At 38.2% G+C, this 17,594-nt stretch overlaps 1 protein-coding gene across 1 annotated transcript in view; it reads left to right on the top strand.

Moving 5' to 3' along the window:
* Sec71 (ADP ribosylation factor guanine nucleotide exchange factor Sec71) overlaps positions 1–17,594 on the top strand; it is a 452,892-nt gene that overhangs the window by 201,603 nt on the left and 233,695 nt on the right. Inside the window, exons 14-17 of the mRNA XM_067136654.2 lie at positions 10,737–10,978; positions 11,906–12,057; positions 13,029–13,157; positions 17,365–17,494. Coding sequence (XP_066992755.2) covers positions 10,737–10,978; positions 11,906–12,057; positions 13,029–13,157; positions 17,365–17,494 — 653 coding nt within the window. The remainder of the gene's footprint in view (positions 1–10,736; positions 10,979–11,905; positions 12,058–13,028; positions 13,158–17,364; positions 17,495–17,594) is intronic.

Raw genomic sequence — 17,594 nt, 5'->3', positions numbered from 1 at the left:
GTCCGGCTCCATGGCTAAGTGGTTAGCGTGCTGGCCTTTGGTCACAGAGGTCCCAGGTTCAATTCCCGGCAGGGTCGGGAATTTTAACCATAATTGGTTAATTCCGCTGGCACGGGGGCTGGGTGTATGTGCCGTCTCATCATAATTTCATCCTTATCATGACGTGCAGGTTGCCTATGAGAGTCAGATCAAAAGACCTGCCCCTGGCAAGCCGAAGTCCTCGGACACATCCCTGCACTAAAAGCCATACGCATTTCATTTAATTTCATTCATTCAGAGGGCGTATTAAATATAAACAGGATTTAAAAAAAATGCATCAACCAAATGAAATACCCATACACTTTTCTACACAGTGTCCTGCCTTCGATACAAATTTTTTTTCAGCGGATTGGTAACTTTTTGATGCCGTCCTGATAGAAAGAAGAGGGATGTTTCTACACTTACATCATCATCGAACCGCTGCCTTCCTAGGTCTTGTTCGAGTGGTCCAAACAAATGGTAGTTACAGGGTGATAAAACTGGACTGTACGGTGGGTGTTCCAGAGGTGTCCAATGAATTTCCTCCAGTTTTTCCTGAGTTAAAGCGGCAGTATGAGGCCTTGCATTGTCATGGATAAGAATGACATTCAGATCGGTTGCCAGTATCATGCGTTGCGATACGCAGCTTTTGCTTCATCGAAAAGGCGACAGTAATAGGCTGCATTAATTGTCCTTTGATCATGAAGAAAATCCACCAGCAAAATGCCCGTGGAGTCCCAGGAAACGGTTGCAAGCACCTTGCCAGCCATGATGCACTCAAGTTTCATCACAAGTCACAGTACGATGCAAGAAATCCTGTCCTTCCTCCTCATAGCGTTGCCGGAGTCTCTGACAAACTTCCTGGTGTAAAGTTTTTTGTTCCTGGTTGAGGGGACAAGGAACCCACCTGGCAGACAATTTTCTGAAATAGAGTTCATCTTGGATGATGGTTTGAACACTTCCTTAACTTATTCCTATGGCTGAAACAATTTGCAAAATTTTTATTTGCCAATCTTCACCACTAATGTCTCGAATGGCAACAATGTTGTCTGCGGTCTCCTTTCATGATGATCATTTTCTACAGCATCCCTTCCTGCCACAAATTTTTTAGTCCACTCATACACTCAAGTCTACGCAAGTGTTTCTACCCCAAACTGTGCGCAGTGTCGTCTCAAAATTTCGGAATATTTGGTGCCCTTTTTTGCGAGAAATTTGTTAATGATGCATTGTGCAACAGATGTGTGCACCTCTAGCTCACTCATGGTGTACTGAAGCAGCCCAACTCTCCACCGTCGTTCACCCGCACAATCTCTTCTCCTGACACCCCCACCAACATCCCGGCAAAGCCCCGTCTCAGAATTATTACTAACAGCAGCGGTACATTCAAATTCCCGTTTATATATGATCTGCCTTTGTAGTATTTTTCTTGATTATAAATCCAGTTCCAAATTGCAAAGGTTCCATAATTTCCTGATTCAGAGTGATTTTCGTCAGTTTACCTGATTTCCTGAAGTGGTAAAATTTGGATGTTGAATTTATCCAAGGCGTCTGTTAGTTATTTAAGTTTGCCACTTTTGCATAGAGTATTAATATTAAGAGTACCAATAAAGTGCTTGTGTCTACGGTGAAGAGATTTTGGAAGCTCCAATACATTTCCTGCACAATGATCTCGGTCCCCCAGAATCTAATGACTGAGAAATCTTAGTATCTATACCAGAGCCTGGGGCAGAGTCATTGTTAGTTGATACCATCATGCTAGCAAGTTGAAGATAGGGGAGATACTGATTTTAATCTCAGAACAACTAAGGTATTTCACCTTAGATGTTGCCTCAAAATATTTTCTGGCTTCTGTTTTACCCCCCGTTCTTTATCCGGGCTTGGGACCGGCAACAGCAACTGTTGAGCTACTCATTCCACCCAGCAGCTACTGCAGGCGGAGTTCATGCCTCAATAATAATAATAATAATAATAATAATAATTGTACCGGGCGGTACACCTCTACGACGCAAGTTCAAATCTTGCGCCAATTGATACTTCTCTACTGGAGAAACCCTGAACTTTAACAACTGAACTAACTTTACTGGTTATCAGAAGATGTCACTGTGTGTTTTCGATTTGCTTTTGTTTTTCATTGATCAAGAAGTGTGGACATTCTCTAACAGAGGTCTCTACCAAAAAACTATGATTATGCACTCTAGTGTGAAGGAATGAACTTTCTTGAAGAAATTTTGTATTCATAAGTTTTGTCTTTATTAAATTTTGTTCTGTCATTTGTGGGTTGGCAATATTAATGCTTTCTTTCCGCCTGTTTTGAATGTAGCCAATCAGGAATTTCTGTAATTAATTTTCCACCAATAAGGTTTCTTCATCGCCTTGTGTATAAGTTTTTGCTGTTATCCAATAAAACTTTGTGGGCGGGTCGTAATCATTCATGAAAGGTCTCGAATTTTCCGCGAGGGTATTAAAACTGCTGATTTTCTTGTCTTCGGGCCATTCTTATAACATCTTACTCAGTGTGTGAATATGTAGCAGGGGGCGGGAAGCGCCTCGTTCTTCAGGCAGCAGCTCTTCAACAAGGTAATGGCCTCTTAACATCTTTACTTCTTGCTAGCTCAGCAGTTTAACTCCCGAGGAAGGTTCGAAATCTTTAATATGTAACCTATATCTTTAAATATGTAAGCCTTTTCAATCTTTGTAAATACTCCACTTACTGGAACTGTAATTCACGGATAGAGAGTGCATTACCCTCTCGAGCTCCCCTTCATTTTTGGAATTTGAGGTGACTACATTTTCGTAACTGTTTTTCTCTTCCTTCTTAATGTGTTCAATTTATTTTGCAGACTAGGCACCTCCATAGATTGGGATTAGCCCCTGTATTATCGGCCTAGCGCCACATAGGTTTTAACAAACTTTAGTGTAGGAGTGCAAGTAGTTGCCTCCATTCATCTTTGTGTTTGGGCCATTTAATTAACCTTTAATTTACTATTCAGGCCTTGTAGGTTGGGTACTAGATACCCCTGTGTCCTTATAATTGTGCCTTGAGAGGCAGTTTTGAGGAATGTTTGTTGTTGCCTTTAACAGGCGTGAGAAATTGAGAGCAGGCTAGCTCTTTCTGATGTGGTAGATGTGCCTCTAGGAGGCCCAATATGTGTCTTTGGAGCTAACGCTCCCGGTAATGAAGGGGTTTTCTGCCCTTTGGTAATTTGTGGTTGTGAGCTGAGAGCTCAGACTTTGGGGCTCGTAGCCCAGAATTTGTAAAGTTGCATTGTACCTGATTGTTCTTTGTTATTTCATCTAGTGAGAATTGTTAACCCTTGTTATCTGTTGAAAATACAACCTTTATTTAAATTTTAAATTCATCTTTAAGACTTGTAGTTAGACCTATTCCAGCCCGCACCTTCTTTCACCTCTGCCTTCCACGGATAACTCCGTAACAACAACAATAATAATAATAATAATAATAATAATAATAATAATAATAATATTTATTTTTCTCGAAAGTATCTAGGCTAGTTGTGGTTCAGCAGAGTACTAGGTGTCCATCACCTTGATCTAGTCCACCTCCGTAGCATAACAGTTCGGTACATTAGCTGTCATCCTTGGAGCCCTGGGTTTGATTTTCAATATTGCTAGAGATTCAAGAATGATGGAAGGGCTGATATGCACTTAGAAGAGGTACATCCAGTTCACCTCCCTTGGTGGTGTGTTTAAAAGGAGTTGCTCCACCTTGAGAACAGGACACTAGTATACCTTCCTTTACCATGATCTAGTGGCTATCATAGTAGTTCCCTACCTAGTTGAGTTTGGTTTGCTCCTGGCTCTTCCTTGAGCTCAACACATTCTGGTCTAGGTGTGAACATAGCCCGCAGCAGCAGTAATTATATTACGGTCATGCTGCGAACATAGTCTGCAATAGGCTTTAGCAAGATGTTAAAAATCAAGAACAAACGAAGCACGCCATTAGTGAGTTTAGTTAGGGTTATATATCACTAAATGGCAGTACTGCCCTAGTCAATGATGTGCGATAGTTTTTGATTGTTTCCATCTCAGAAGATTATCTCGGGAATTGCTTTCTAAATGTGGCCTTGCAGCATAGAGATGTTTATTATTTTATTATTATTTTTATTTATTCTCCAAGGAAGTTAGCCCTGTTTTACATAAAATTATGTTGGGGCTATAGTTTATAAGAATTCAGTATTAAATGTTATTAATGCAGTACCTAGTAGACCAAAATACTGCAAAGAATGTTGCATTGGGTTAAAAACCTTATCTAAGAAACAGATAAAAGCCAAAGTGCAACACCTTTTCACAAATATGTCAGAAACTGGCAGAGAAAAGTTTACATTGCAGTAACTGACGTGACCTAACAAATTGTTCCTTTTAATAACATGTAGTGGACAATTGAAAATTAAATGAGCTACTGTTTGTTCTGATTGGCACTTACAAAGGTATCCCTGTGGTGATTGTATTTTAAATCATTGAAAATAACTTCTAAAATTTACCATATCCAGTATTAAATTGTGTAAGTATAAAAGTAGGTTTGAAGAAATGACTGTAGGCTTTCGTGGCTCGTTGTAATAATGTAAAGAAATAAATGTGTAACTGGATTAAAGCCAGTATCTGTATTTATTTAATGAAGCCGAGCTTTCAGCCAAATTACATTGACCTTCATCAGTGCATGTGAAGTTCTGTAAAGTTAAACGTTGATGAACGGTTCGAAAGAACAACTCCCGCATGACGTCCCTTCATGCTGTTTCTCCATACAGAGTTCCAACTCTCTTCCATTTCACTTCTTAATAATTTTTTGACATGAAATACAGGACACGTGGAGAAGGTGAAATCTGCATCCCATTGAGCTGAGGTTCTTGCTAACATGTCCACCCTCTCATTTCCAATAGTTCCAGCATGACCTTTTACCCAAGTAAAAGAGATATGCAAGTTGCTGGATAAGATTAAATTCCTAATGTTTGTGGCCAATAGGTGTAGATTGTATTTATCTCTTATGACGGTGATGAAAGATTGAGAATCACTGGATATTTGAGCACTATAGTTATTTTGTAATCACCACCTTACAGCAGAGTTCTGCTTGAAAAATTTTGGTAGAAGATTCTAACCTGCATCCCTTATTCAACAATTCTGAATTATTAATATACGCAACAAATGAGCATCTTACATGGATCATTTTGAGGTCTGAAGCAGTTATCCGAGACCCGTCGGTGTATATGAAGCAGTGAAGTATATTGTTGCAGAAGGTTACCTGCAAGCGCTCATCGTACAAGCCAGGTTGTCCTGACACCAAAAAGGTAGAGATGGTGCAGTAGCCACGAATGATTCTCACTATGAAGCCTCTTTGAATTTGGCATAGTTTTATTTGGGGCCACTGTTCGTGAAGCACATCTTGAAAAGCTGTAGCACAGTATGTGATAATTGGTTCAACAGCACCCCGATATATTGTTTTCAATATGGATGAGTTCAGGCCCCATGATGGTTTGGTAGCACGAGTTATGCTTGATAGGAGACTGGTAGATTTCATTTTAAGATGATTAAAATGTTAATGTTTGATCTGGTATTACACCCAGGTAAGACATTTGATTAACAAGTGTGATTTCTGTGCCATTCGTCAACAAAATTGTTTCTTACATCTTACTTTTTCTGGGTGCAATCATAGCTTTCATCTTAGCTGGATTGAAATATAACTTGTTTTTCTGTCCTCATTGATAGAGTTGATCAAGAGCTGCATTAGTATGCAACAAATTTATTGCACATATTGGATGACTAGCTGTTTTGTACCCGTGCTTCGCAACGGAATTCTAATTGTATACAGAATTCTAGGTTAGGTAGTGTACACGTTGTGAGCAAGATTGTATTAAATTGCATAGTTCTTCACGTTACTCTAGAAACGCGACTGGGAAGTCACCAAAAGTCTCTTTTTATTGGAAGACTGGGTTAGGGAATTTTTCATTGTAATGGTAGGCCTACTTGCCTGCCATCAGTCACAAAAACAAGTTTGGGAGTATCCATTATAATGGCAGACACTCAATCTCCACTTGCCTTTTTACATCCTCAGGAAGACCTTTCTTAGTAGTTTCCCCAATGTCATTACAATGCAATGCATTCATAAGAAATATTCGATCAAATTAAAAAACACACTTTGTCTCACTTTTAACGAACAGTACTATGCTTCCGATCTAACAATCCAAAGTTCCAGAGCTGAAATGACCAAGCTGCTGACAGCTGTGATCCGTGAACAATCTTAGTCTTTTTTCGGCGGGAGGGGGTCGAATAGTGGAGAGTCTCATGGTAAAAACTATGCCCTTTTACTAATTTGTTTCCTAGGATTACCCGATGAATTGGAAAATCTCAATTCACTACACTGATGGTGGAAAAGAACTACCTGACTTGGAGGCAAATTCTTCCTCAAAGCCAGAGGAGAAACCCCTCTTCACTGCTATTTTGGAATAAAATGAATGTAGAATTTAATAAAAGCTTTTCTTAAGAAACGGCTTTATTCAGGATTGAATTTTGTGTTATTTAGTGAATTGTGATGCTATAATTTGGAATAGGCCTAAATTGTAATTCTGGACCAGGTCATACTACTGCTACTACTACTACTGCTGTTGCTGCTGCTACTGCTACTATTACTACTACTACTACTACTATTATCTGTGCACTTTTTAGCGATAGATTTACACCCTAGTGCTGAATCGGTTGACTTCGGTTATTTTCGAGGTTCGTATTGGCAACCTTTGAAACACAACACAAACTAAATCATCGCTGTGCGACATCTGGCGTACACTTTAAGTACTCATATTGTTGTTGTTGTTGTTGTTTACACAGCAAAGCCAAACTATAGAATTCATGCTAGGAACACGTTTCGGATCAGGAAAGTTATATAGTATTATATATTGTGTGTGTGACAGTTGTTGGCGTAAGATAATGAAGGTTTAGAAAATTCATATCGATCGATCATATTATCGATTTAATTCAGATTTCATTTCCATTCAATTGGCAGTGCTACTGGAACTGGCAGTGCTCCCTTCTTACTCCTCAACCGAGTACAAAAATCTCTCACTAAAAAGTGAACATACAATACTTGAGCCTCTGCCTTAAATGTGCACACTGCTCATTCAAAACAGGGTGTCAGAGCAGGGATCGAATAGCTGGAATACTATGATGAACCATTGTGTTACGTACCAGCAGTATCAGGAAGTGTATGAACCACAGGAATGGCATGCTAAAGAAGAAAGTTTTGTAACTCCCCAGCTATTTCTCGCCAGTATTCAGTCAAGCTGTTATACTCAGTACGCAGCAAGTAATCCCATCTATCGGAGTTGAGTGGCGGCATAAGTTACAAAGAATATCACAACAAACAATGTTCAATGTAATGTTATTGTTGATCAATATTATGCACTTTCGATATTGTAGGTCTTCTCATTTATTTTCCTTTCGACTTTGAAATGCCACTCTGATCATAGTCGGTGCGGAAAAACTGAATAAAACGTAAGTGATCGGAAATTGTATTCTCTATTATTATGTAGTACTTTTCAATAAGACCAATAGGTATTTAAAAATTAAATTTTAGGTGCCTTCCCCTAAACTACAAATTCATCCAGGGTGAATAAAATTGCTTATAGCTTAGACTGTAGTTTCTTATTTCCCAACTCTATATACCGATTTTCATTAAATTCTGTTGACACATTTTCTCGTGGCTCAGTGCTGATATGGACTTGGCAACAAAAATACAAATTCATGAATATCTATTTTATCATAGCCGGTACAGTAAAAATGTATAAGACATAAATTATTAGAAATTTAATTCTATATAACTTTAGTTATGTAGTATTTATCGATAGTACCACTAATAATATAAATATATGTGAGAATTACATTTCAAGCCTTCCCCTAAACCACCATTCCGCTCACCGTGAATAAAATGATTTATAGCCTAGATTGTAGTGGTTTTTCGCCCGACTTTACATACCGATTTTCATTAAATTCTCTTCAGCCCTTTTCTTGTGATGCTTGTACGTACATACATACAGACAGACAGAAAGAAATTATGGAAAAGTAAAAAGTGCATTTCCTTGTTACTGTGGACATAACCGATACAGAAGTACCATTATTTTCAAATTCTGAGCTATGTACAGACAAAATTCTTTATTTTATATACATATACATATATATAGATTTAAAAGAAAAATGAGTACATGCTCATTATTTTAATAATAAAATAACCTGTACAATATCTGTTTGACATTTTTATACTGAATTAATATAAATTGTCAACCCATCAGTTGCTATTTTGATAAAAAATAAATGTAATGTTGCAGAGAAAAATAATGCTTGAAAACCCATGGTATAGATTTCAGTCCTGACTGGAATGAGTTGGGAATGGTTTGAGATACTTTAACATGTTGGACCGTGCCTCAAGTTGGATAGTTGAGAATTGAAGTGGGTCATTCCATACTAGTAGTAGTTTTCCTTGGTTTCTCCACTAGGGTGATATCTAACATAAGGGCTACTCATGCTTTCTTCTGAATATTAGTCTCAATCATCACTTACAATTACACAAGAACATTGTTTATCCAAGGTAAGTGAGACCGGAGGTAATCTGAGTTGTTGAAAATCCAGATAATCTGGCAACAAACTCATAAATGAAACTACTAATCTATACAAACCTTTATTTTGACACTAACAAGAATTAAAATCCCCACTTTTTTGGTACATAAACTCAATACAGTACGTAGTGTACTCACTTCTATTTACTGAAATAGTTTGCAAGTTTCTTTGTTCCATATTTGTGTGGCATTTGATAGCAGTATGATCGCATAGAAGTTTCACAACATCAGTTCCGACGTTCTATATTAACCATTAGTTTTTCCAATTGTGCTGTTGCCTTCACATGGGGCATTACTTCTTCCCCTAAAATGTCACTTTCGTTTTCCAATTCACCATCACTATCCTCTTCTGTATAATTTGGTCATTGGTCATCATAATACCAATATAAATGGTCCGTTATTGGACATTATAAATTTTCCAGCTAACTCATTCTTGGTTGCCAGCGTTTCGCCCTCGTGTGCTAGGGTGGGCTCATCAGTTGGTACCTAGCACACCTACCAATACGCTGGCTAGTGCATACCGTGGAGGCCACTGCGTAGGCTAACTGGAGCCACCGGCAGTGCCAATGCACTAAGAGACTTTGTCTCATTATCAAAAATTGATGCCTGCTTGGCCATCAGATGATGTAGATGTTGATTCCCATAGGGAATCTGAAATATTTGTCCTGAATGAGTAAATTTATAATACCAATATAAATGGTCCGTTATTGGACACACGAGGGCGAAACGCTGGCAGCCAAGAATGAGTTAGCTGGAAAATTTATAATGTCCAATAACGGACCATTTATATTGGTATTATAAATTTACTCATTCAGGGCAAATATTTCAGATTCCCTATGGGAATCAACATCTATATCATTGGTCATCATGCCATAACCAGCATCACTGTCATTCTGCAATCAGGCATTTACTTCACTATCGTCTATATCCAAACAACCAGGAATGTGTGCAGGTGCTGTATATGGATGGGTCGACAACTTCAGAAACTTCAGTGGTTGAATCCCAAACAGCAGGCCATATTGTTTTCCCTGACTTCTTAATTGATAGTTCAGTAACATGATCCCAGAAGATGCAACCATAAAAATTACATCTTTAATATTTACAGATTTCAATACAGAAATTACACCAAATTCAATCTTTACACCTTTTATTACCCCTTGCCGAGCATCTAATTTAGATGCCAACATCTTGCTTGGTAGCATCCTATAAAAAAGGGCCAGATTCATCCGCATTATAAATTTGATGTTCTCGGAGGAAATAATTTCTTGAAATTCTTTTCTAAAATGTTTTGCTGACACTTTATCTCCCGAAAAACTTTCACTTGTCACTGGAAACTAATGTATGCCATGACCATCTTTCCAGCCAACCTTGGCTGCTTGTGAAATTAGGATCACCATAAGGTAATTTTTTGTTGAAACTTTGCGCTTTTTCCTGCAGTATTGGACTGGATATTGAAACACTATATCTCTGTTTTTTTTTTTTTGCTGATCCAAACAAATAATGCATAATCTAGGGATTAATTTTTTTGCTTTCTTTATTGTACTATGGTTTTGCAAACTGTCTTTAGTTATCATTTTGAATCATAAGTCTTAAGTTTCTTTTCGGTTCTTCTTCCAGTTTGACACAGTTAATGTCCCTACACTTCATTCTGCAGCTATGTTTTTCAGCATTTCTCCATTATCTATTCTGTTTAGTGCTCCAAATTTTTGTCCATCGAAACAACCACTTTCTTTTGCTTCTATGCTATTTCATTCACACACACTCAAAGCACGGGAACAGAAGAATAATACACTGTGTCGTAACCCTCTAAGGAACAGATCTGCCCTGACAGTAATGGTAGCTTGAAGCATTGGGACCTGCGATCTCTATGCTTCCTGTAGTGCAAACATAACTGTATAGTTTCATATGTACAGTATTATTCAAAGGGTGTACATATTTTGTGATGAAAAAAATCAGATTAATTAGGGCCAGATAAACAAGGTTCTTGTGTATTTGTACAGGAGATATTCCTCTCTCTCTCTCTCTCTCTCTCTCTCTCTCTCTCTCTGAACAGCTGTAACAACACCAGCAGGAGTCATATATATTTTGTATTTGTTTCAGTAATGGGTTGTTTGCTAGTGCTGATACTGCTTATGTATTAGCGTACTCTGTCATCATGTTAACTACTGATCTTCATTCACCACAAGTTAAGAGCAAAATGACAAAGGAACAATACATCAGGCTGAATCGTGGAATCAGCGATAGCAAGGACCTGCCAGAGGAATACTTATCGAATATTTATGATGAGATAGCTGGTCATGAGATTAAGATGAAAGGCACAATCAACAAACCAGGAAAACAATGTGAGTCATAATTATAATAAAGAATAATGCATTTATTTGTTACTGCTTTGAATGTTTGCTTAAAGTAGCTTTTATGAGTTAATGAGCTAACTAGTCGAGGCAATAAAGGCATGCTTGATTCTCCAACAAGGACATGGGTTGATTACCTGTTTGGGAAGTTCAAACATTTAGAAAACAAGATTTCTTCTTTTGAACAATTGCATGGTCCTAAAGTTCACTCTGCCTACACCAGAAATGAGTCCATCGTGTTAATTCCAAGGGTACAAAGGTAGCTGGGCAGTGAGCTGATCACCCTATTCCACTTAGTGCTGACGTTACAGGTAGTGGAAGCCTTTGCTTTCCACTCTTATAAGGTCCTTCATGGCCTGTATGGAGAAGGCTGTGCTTTTAACTTGTGTATGCCTGGCATCCTGGATATTTCAATGGGATGTAAACTGCCAAACGTTTAGGCTTAATTTTGTTTAACTACTATCTCTTGTCAACAGTGTAATGCTTTGTAACTACATCTTTGGTAATTGGTGTGTAGAACCCTGGCTTGTTACGTTTGAGTGTGGTATCAGCTGTACTATACTTAATATAACATTTCGTGGTCCAAATTGTGTTCTGATCTTAAGTCATCTTACTAAAATTAAAATAATGATTTGATGTTTTTTAATGTGCCAGCTTATTCTAGTAAACAAATCTTCAAAGTCAATACGGAACCGGAATGAAGTTTATTACTTGTAACAGATCTTGTGGTAGTGTGTAGAAATTTAAATTTTAGTGTATGTGTGTAGTTCAAATGTTTTTTTTGATTATATATTAGTAAATGGACATAATGCTTCTAATTTTACATAGATATCATTTTGTGTATGTTTTATCTCTTCACCATCAATAAAGGAAAGGCTGAATATAAAGAAACAAGCTGGACTATATTTTATGTTGCAGTAATTTCAAGCGAGAAACGCAGACGATTTCTATGGAACATGGAAATGGAAGCAATTTCAACTGCTGCAAAAAACTTGATGGAATCTGTGAGCCATGTACAGGCTCCTTTTACATCCGCAAAACATCTGGAACATGTTCGACCCATGTTTAAGGTATTTTTCAAGAGACATAACGAAACCTCATATTTTCAGTTCTTCTGTTCATTGAGATTAATATGAGGCAGTTGCAATATTTTGCAGACTTATGCTTGAAATCGTCTAAAATTCATAATAGGTATGTAAAGGCTATAATTACTCCCCAGGTATAAGTATTGGAAAAGAACAAACAAGTGTCAAATCAAGTGTTTGCCTTCTGCACGTAGCCATTACTTCCGACACTGTTGCCTTCCGAGTGCCAAACACTGCCTGCAGTTTCCATCATAGGTGTAAGAATAGTATCCTATTAACTTCAGGACATTGTGATGAAAATAAGTAGATCTTAAGGATTATTTGGTTGCCAACAACTGTTGCTGTCTTAGCACCACCTGGATGACACATGCAGGGATTTGTAGAAGTAAAGCCTGTGGACATGAGCTACATGATTCTCATTTCTACCTGTAGGAAGAAATTGTGGAGGGCCAAATCGAGGGAATAGGATAGGATAGGATAGAAAAATGATGGCAGTCTTTTTTTTTTAAATACTGTTGGTTAAGAAGATTGTAAAATGACATATTGCTGTAATGCTACAGTTGGTCTTCTTTTGTTACAATATCTGCACATATTTTCATAAGATGTCACAAAACATTTCAGTAAAATGTGGAATTGATTGTTGACGTGCTGCTCCATCATCTTGGATGTCAGAGAGAATGATGAGCATATTCCTAACATTTCTTCACCTGTTTAGTCTTTTTCTGATCTTTTAATTGGAAATATTGTTACTTTGGAGAATATAAAGTACAGTGTTGTAACTGGCTCATATCAACCTCACTGAACAAAAGCTTTATTTATTCTTTGTACTCTTTGTGTGTTTTTTTTCTTACAGATTTGTAGAAATAAACTAATTGCAAATGAATTTTTATTTTGAGAGACTTTATTATGTTCAGTTCTTTTTTAATAATACTATTTTTTTTTTTTTTTCCTTTCAGATGGCATGGACACCATTCCTGGCTGCCTTCAGTGTTGGACTTCAAGACTGTGATGATCCAGAGATAGCATCACTGTGTTTAGATGGCATCAGATGTGCCATTAGGATAGCTTGCATCTTTCATATGACGGTTAGTTTCATTTATCGTTATTTTCCATAGTTCTACATTTTTCACTCCAGGCAAAGGTATTTTCATTAAGACCATGGCTACTACCTTTTCCACTTCTTGCCTCTTCCTGTTGTTGCCAAAAACCTATCTATGTTAGTATAAAAGAAAATTGAAAAAGATTTTTCATGATTCATAAAAGAATGTGTTTCAGACCCTGGAGGAGCTGTCCTGATCAGATCATGAGTCTTAAGTTGATAATGGACTATAACAGGAGAAGAAACAGAGATATGGTGATAACATTTGTAGATTTCAAGAAAGCTTATGATTGCATCCATAGAGAATCTCTGTTTAAAATTCTAAGACACCTTGGACTACACCCCAAATTAATAAACATGATAAAATTGACTCTCACCAACACCAAATCAGAAGTGAAGTTTAGGGGGTGAAACATCAAAGACATTTGAAATTAAAACTGGACTACGGCAGGGAGATGGGCTCTCACCACTATTATTTAACTGTGCTCTAGAAATGGTAATGAGGGAATGGTTTAGGAAATGTCCCCCCAAAATAAAGATTGGCCGAAAAATCAAAACAAATTGCCTGGGTTTTGCTGACGATTTAGCATTACTAGCAGTGGACATAAAAGAAGCAAAAGCCCAGATATCAGAATTCAAAACATTGCAAATAAAATTGGCCTCAAAATATCATTTGAAAAAACAGAAATTATGCCCCAAAAACCAACACAGCTAAAAGAAGCCACCATAAATGGTAATAAAATCAAAATAGTAACTCAATTTAAATATCTTGGAGAAGTAATAACACATAACTTAAATGAAAAAATCTCAATCCAAATAAGAACAAATAGATTAGCTAAAGCACAAAACTTAACATGGGATATCTACAAAAATAAATGTCTATCAATAAATACAAAAATAAAACACTACAAGACAGTTATAAAACCGGAAGCTACATATGCAGCAGAAACACTCTTTTACCTGAATAAACAATCAAAGACTGACAGACTTCAGAAAATTGAAAGGAGGATTGGAAGAACCTGCATCAACAAAAAATACCAGAAAGATGGACAGTGGCGGTTAATACCTAACAAAGTCGTGTACAAAGCGCTAGAACCCTTTCAGATACTGTGCGTAAGAGGAGACTGGGATTCTTTGGACATATTATGAGGATGCAGGATTTGAGACTTCTGAAACAACTAGTGCAACACAATCTCATCTCAAAAAATACCACAACAGGATGTAAATGGATCAGAGAAGTAAGAAAGGATCTGAAGGAAATAGGCCTTACAACAGAAGACACCACAAATAAGATAAAATTGAATACAAAACTCAAGAATACAAACTTCCGCTTTACCCTTACACAAAACAAACCAACAACATGCACATTTTCAACTGAGGAAAGGGCACGAAGATCGGAGCATCTGAAGAAGTACTGGGAGGACCGCAAAGCCCGAACAATCCCTTCAAAGAGACCTGAACGACGGACTGACTAAAGTGATCCTATGTGGTCATAAAAGAAGAAGATGAAGAATGTGTGTTGCGCCTTACATAGGGAGCAGTATTCACTTGAATGAAAACAAAGGCAGTTATATGGAACAGTTTTTATTAACTTCTGTTACTGAAACTATCTTCTATTGTTATATTTTTAAATATCTCATGATGCTGTGAATAGGTTATGAGATTTTCATTCAATTTAATTTGAATTTTTTAATAAAAAGTTTTTATTTTAAAATTACTGTTTACTATGTTAAAATGGATTCTGGATAAGGAAAAGCCTGGAGAGGAAGAGTAAGATATCTATATACTAATTTATAGTACTGTACATAGTTAAAAAAAATTAGGGGAACATGTTTTGTAACATCTGATATGTAAATGTTAACTTGGTAGATGGGGTTCCAATGGTCGTACAGCATACCTTGAGACCTTAGCTGATCAGGGTATGTCAAATCAAAGTTATACTCCATCTGTAGGCATAGTCATGCATTAAACTGTTAGGAGACCGCTCAAAACAAAGTGAATAATGGTGCGTCCATGTGTCGTCGTGAGGTACACACTACTGTGGCCATTTGAGCACGTTGTACGTCAACCAGCACATCCCATGAGACATCTTAATGAGGTTCAAGTTGCAAGGGCCGTCCCTTTGATCCAGGAAGGATGGACTTTTTGTTGTGTTGCTGTGGATCTCAATGTCTCTCCATCAGTTATTCAATGCTTGTGGAATCGCTACAGTGAGACAGGCCAGTTCACAAGGAGGGTTGGACAAGGTCGTGGGCGCATGACAACCCCACAAGATGACCGATATCTGACCATCTGTGCATTACGGCATCGTTCAGCAACTGCCAGAGAACTACAACAAGACCTCAGGAGGATCACTGGAGTCACGGTGTCTGACCAGACAGTAAGGAACAGGTTAAAAGTGCCCCGTTTAACACAGCAACATCACGCAGCTCGTCTTCTGTTTGCCTGTACCCCCGTCAATTGGCAACTTCGGCAGTGGAGACCTGTGTTGTTCCCAGACGAGTCCAGATTTCCCCTGACACAGCGTGATGGACGTCAACGTGTATGGAGACGCTGTGGTGAGCAGTACATGCCAACCAAATGTTGTTCAGGAAGGCGACCGATTCAGACAAAGTTCTGGGTGTGAGGTATTGTTTTGTGAAGCATGGCATACATTCAAAAACATGTTTTCCTAATTTTTTTGAACTGTGTATTATGTATATTTCTAGAAAAAAGTAAATTGCAGTACACTAAAGAATGATGTCCAGTTGAACATGGGTATAGTAGTTGCATGCTGGAGGATTGTAGGTGTACTGATGAATGTTACAGGGACATTAGCCAACAGGAGACATGGCACCATTTACTTTGTTGCACCATGCCCAGCCACACACCAGACAGTATTGTGTTTTCTGCAAGGTTGAATGTTGTTTATGTATGCAGGAATCAAGCTATAGCCATGCCTCTTAAGATGATTATATGCTCCTGTTGTGCAATTACAACCGTTTGAGAGGGGTCACATTGTAGGACTATGCGGGCAGGATGAACATATCAAAAGATTAATGCATATGCTGGTCATGATGCATCTGTAGTAAGACAGTTATATCAGTGGTAATCTGTTAAACAGATCCACACCTGCAGACTGGGTTCGGGACGGTCGCGTAGTATAGACATATGTCAAGATTGTCATATTGTTAGAGCATCACTGCAGATCATAACGCATCCGCAGCAGAGATCCAAGCCAATGTGATAGCAGGGGTGTGCATACATGCCACAATTGGAAACCATCTAATGTCACCAGAGCTGCAAACATGTGTGGCTTTCTCCTGGCTTCCTCTTCTGTCACAACATCATCGTGCATGTTTCATGTGGTGTTGGGCAGGGGTTGCTTGGAGAATGGAATGATGCTCTGTTAAGTTCAGTGATGAGAGCAGGTTCTGCCTTCATAAAAGTAATGGCTATTTATTTGCATGACGTTCACCTGGCGAGTGTCATCTTCCAGAGTGTATTCATCCCTGATGTTAGCGCTCAGCTGCTGGCATTGTGCTGTAGGATGTAATAAGCTACAGTTACTGTTCACCATTGTGTTTGTGGAGCATGCGTTAAGCAGTACCTGCTACATCCATGACACTGTTCGACCCATCCTGCTGCCATTGCTGGAAGAGGAAAATGATATACTGTTTCAGCAGGATAATGCTCGATCGTATGCTGCTACTATGCGAGGTGCTCATTGTGGTGTTCAACAACTGCCCTCGTCAGTACATTTCCCAGCCACCCTCCCCCCCACTGAACCTCTGTGGGATATGGTGGGATGACATTCAACCTAGTCTGAATGGCTAACCTTGCATAGTTGCAAGAGGCTTCAAATACAGTATCATAGGTTGCTATTCATCACATATATGATCATCTACGTGTGAGAATACAAACCTTTGTGACTGGCTGAGGGGAGTACAGTGTACATTGATGTGAAGCTAAGCATCTTCAGTACTTGGTATCTGTTACATGGTTTTGGTCTGTTTTGTTGATCATGTAATGTCACCAAGCTACAGTATGCTAGGTTCACTTGTGAATTAAGTGACATCAGGCAAAATGTTGCAAATTTTTTACCTGTAAATTTTATTTGAAAATTTTACTTTTACTTCTTGCTGATCAACACTTTTTGTTTTTGGTTTTGGTTGTATATGATATATTACATTGAAAAATGTTTTTTATTTCAGCTTGAGAGGGATGCATATGTGCAGGCCTTAGCAAGGTTTACACTTCTCACTGCAAATTCGCCCATCACAGAGATGAAGGCCAAAAATATAGACACCATTAAAACTCTGATTACTGTTGCACATACAGATGGTAAGCATTGCCATTTTTCATTCATTTGGACCAAGCAAGTTGGCTTTACGGTTTGGGTTATGCAAGTGTCAACTTCAATCCCCAATGTCTACAGCCCTGA

The sequence above is a fragment of the Anabrus simplex genome, chromosome 1, assembly GCF_040414725.1.
Source record: "Anabrus simplex isolate iqAnaSimp1 chromosome 1, ASM4041472v1, whole genome shotgun sequence".
Lineage (NCBI taxonomy): Eukaryota > Metazoa > Arthropoda > Insecta > Orthoptera > Tettigoniidae > Anabrus > Anabrus simplex.
Note: the sequence above shows the minus strand (reverse complement) of the source record. Positions and strands in the feature narration are given on the sequence as shown.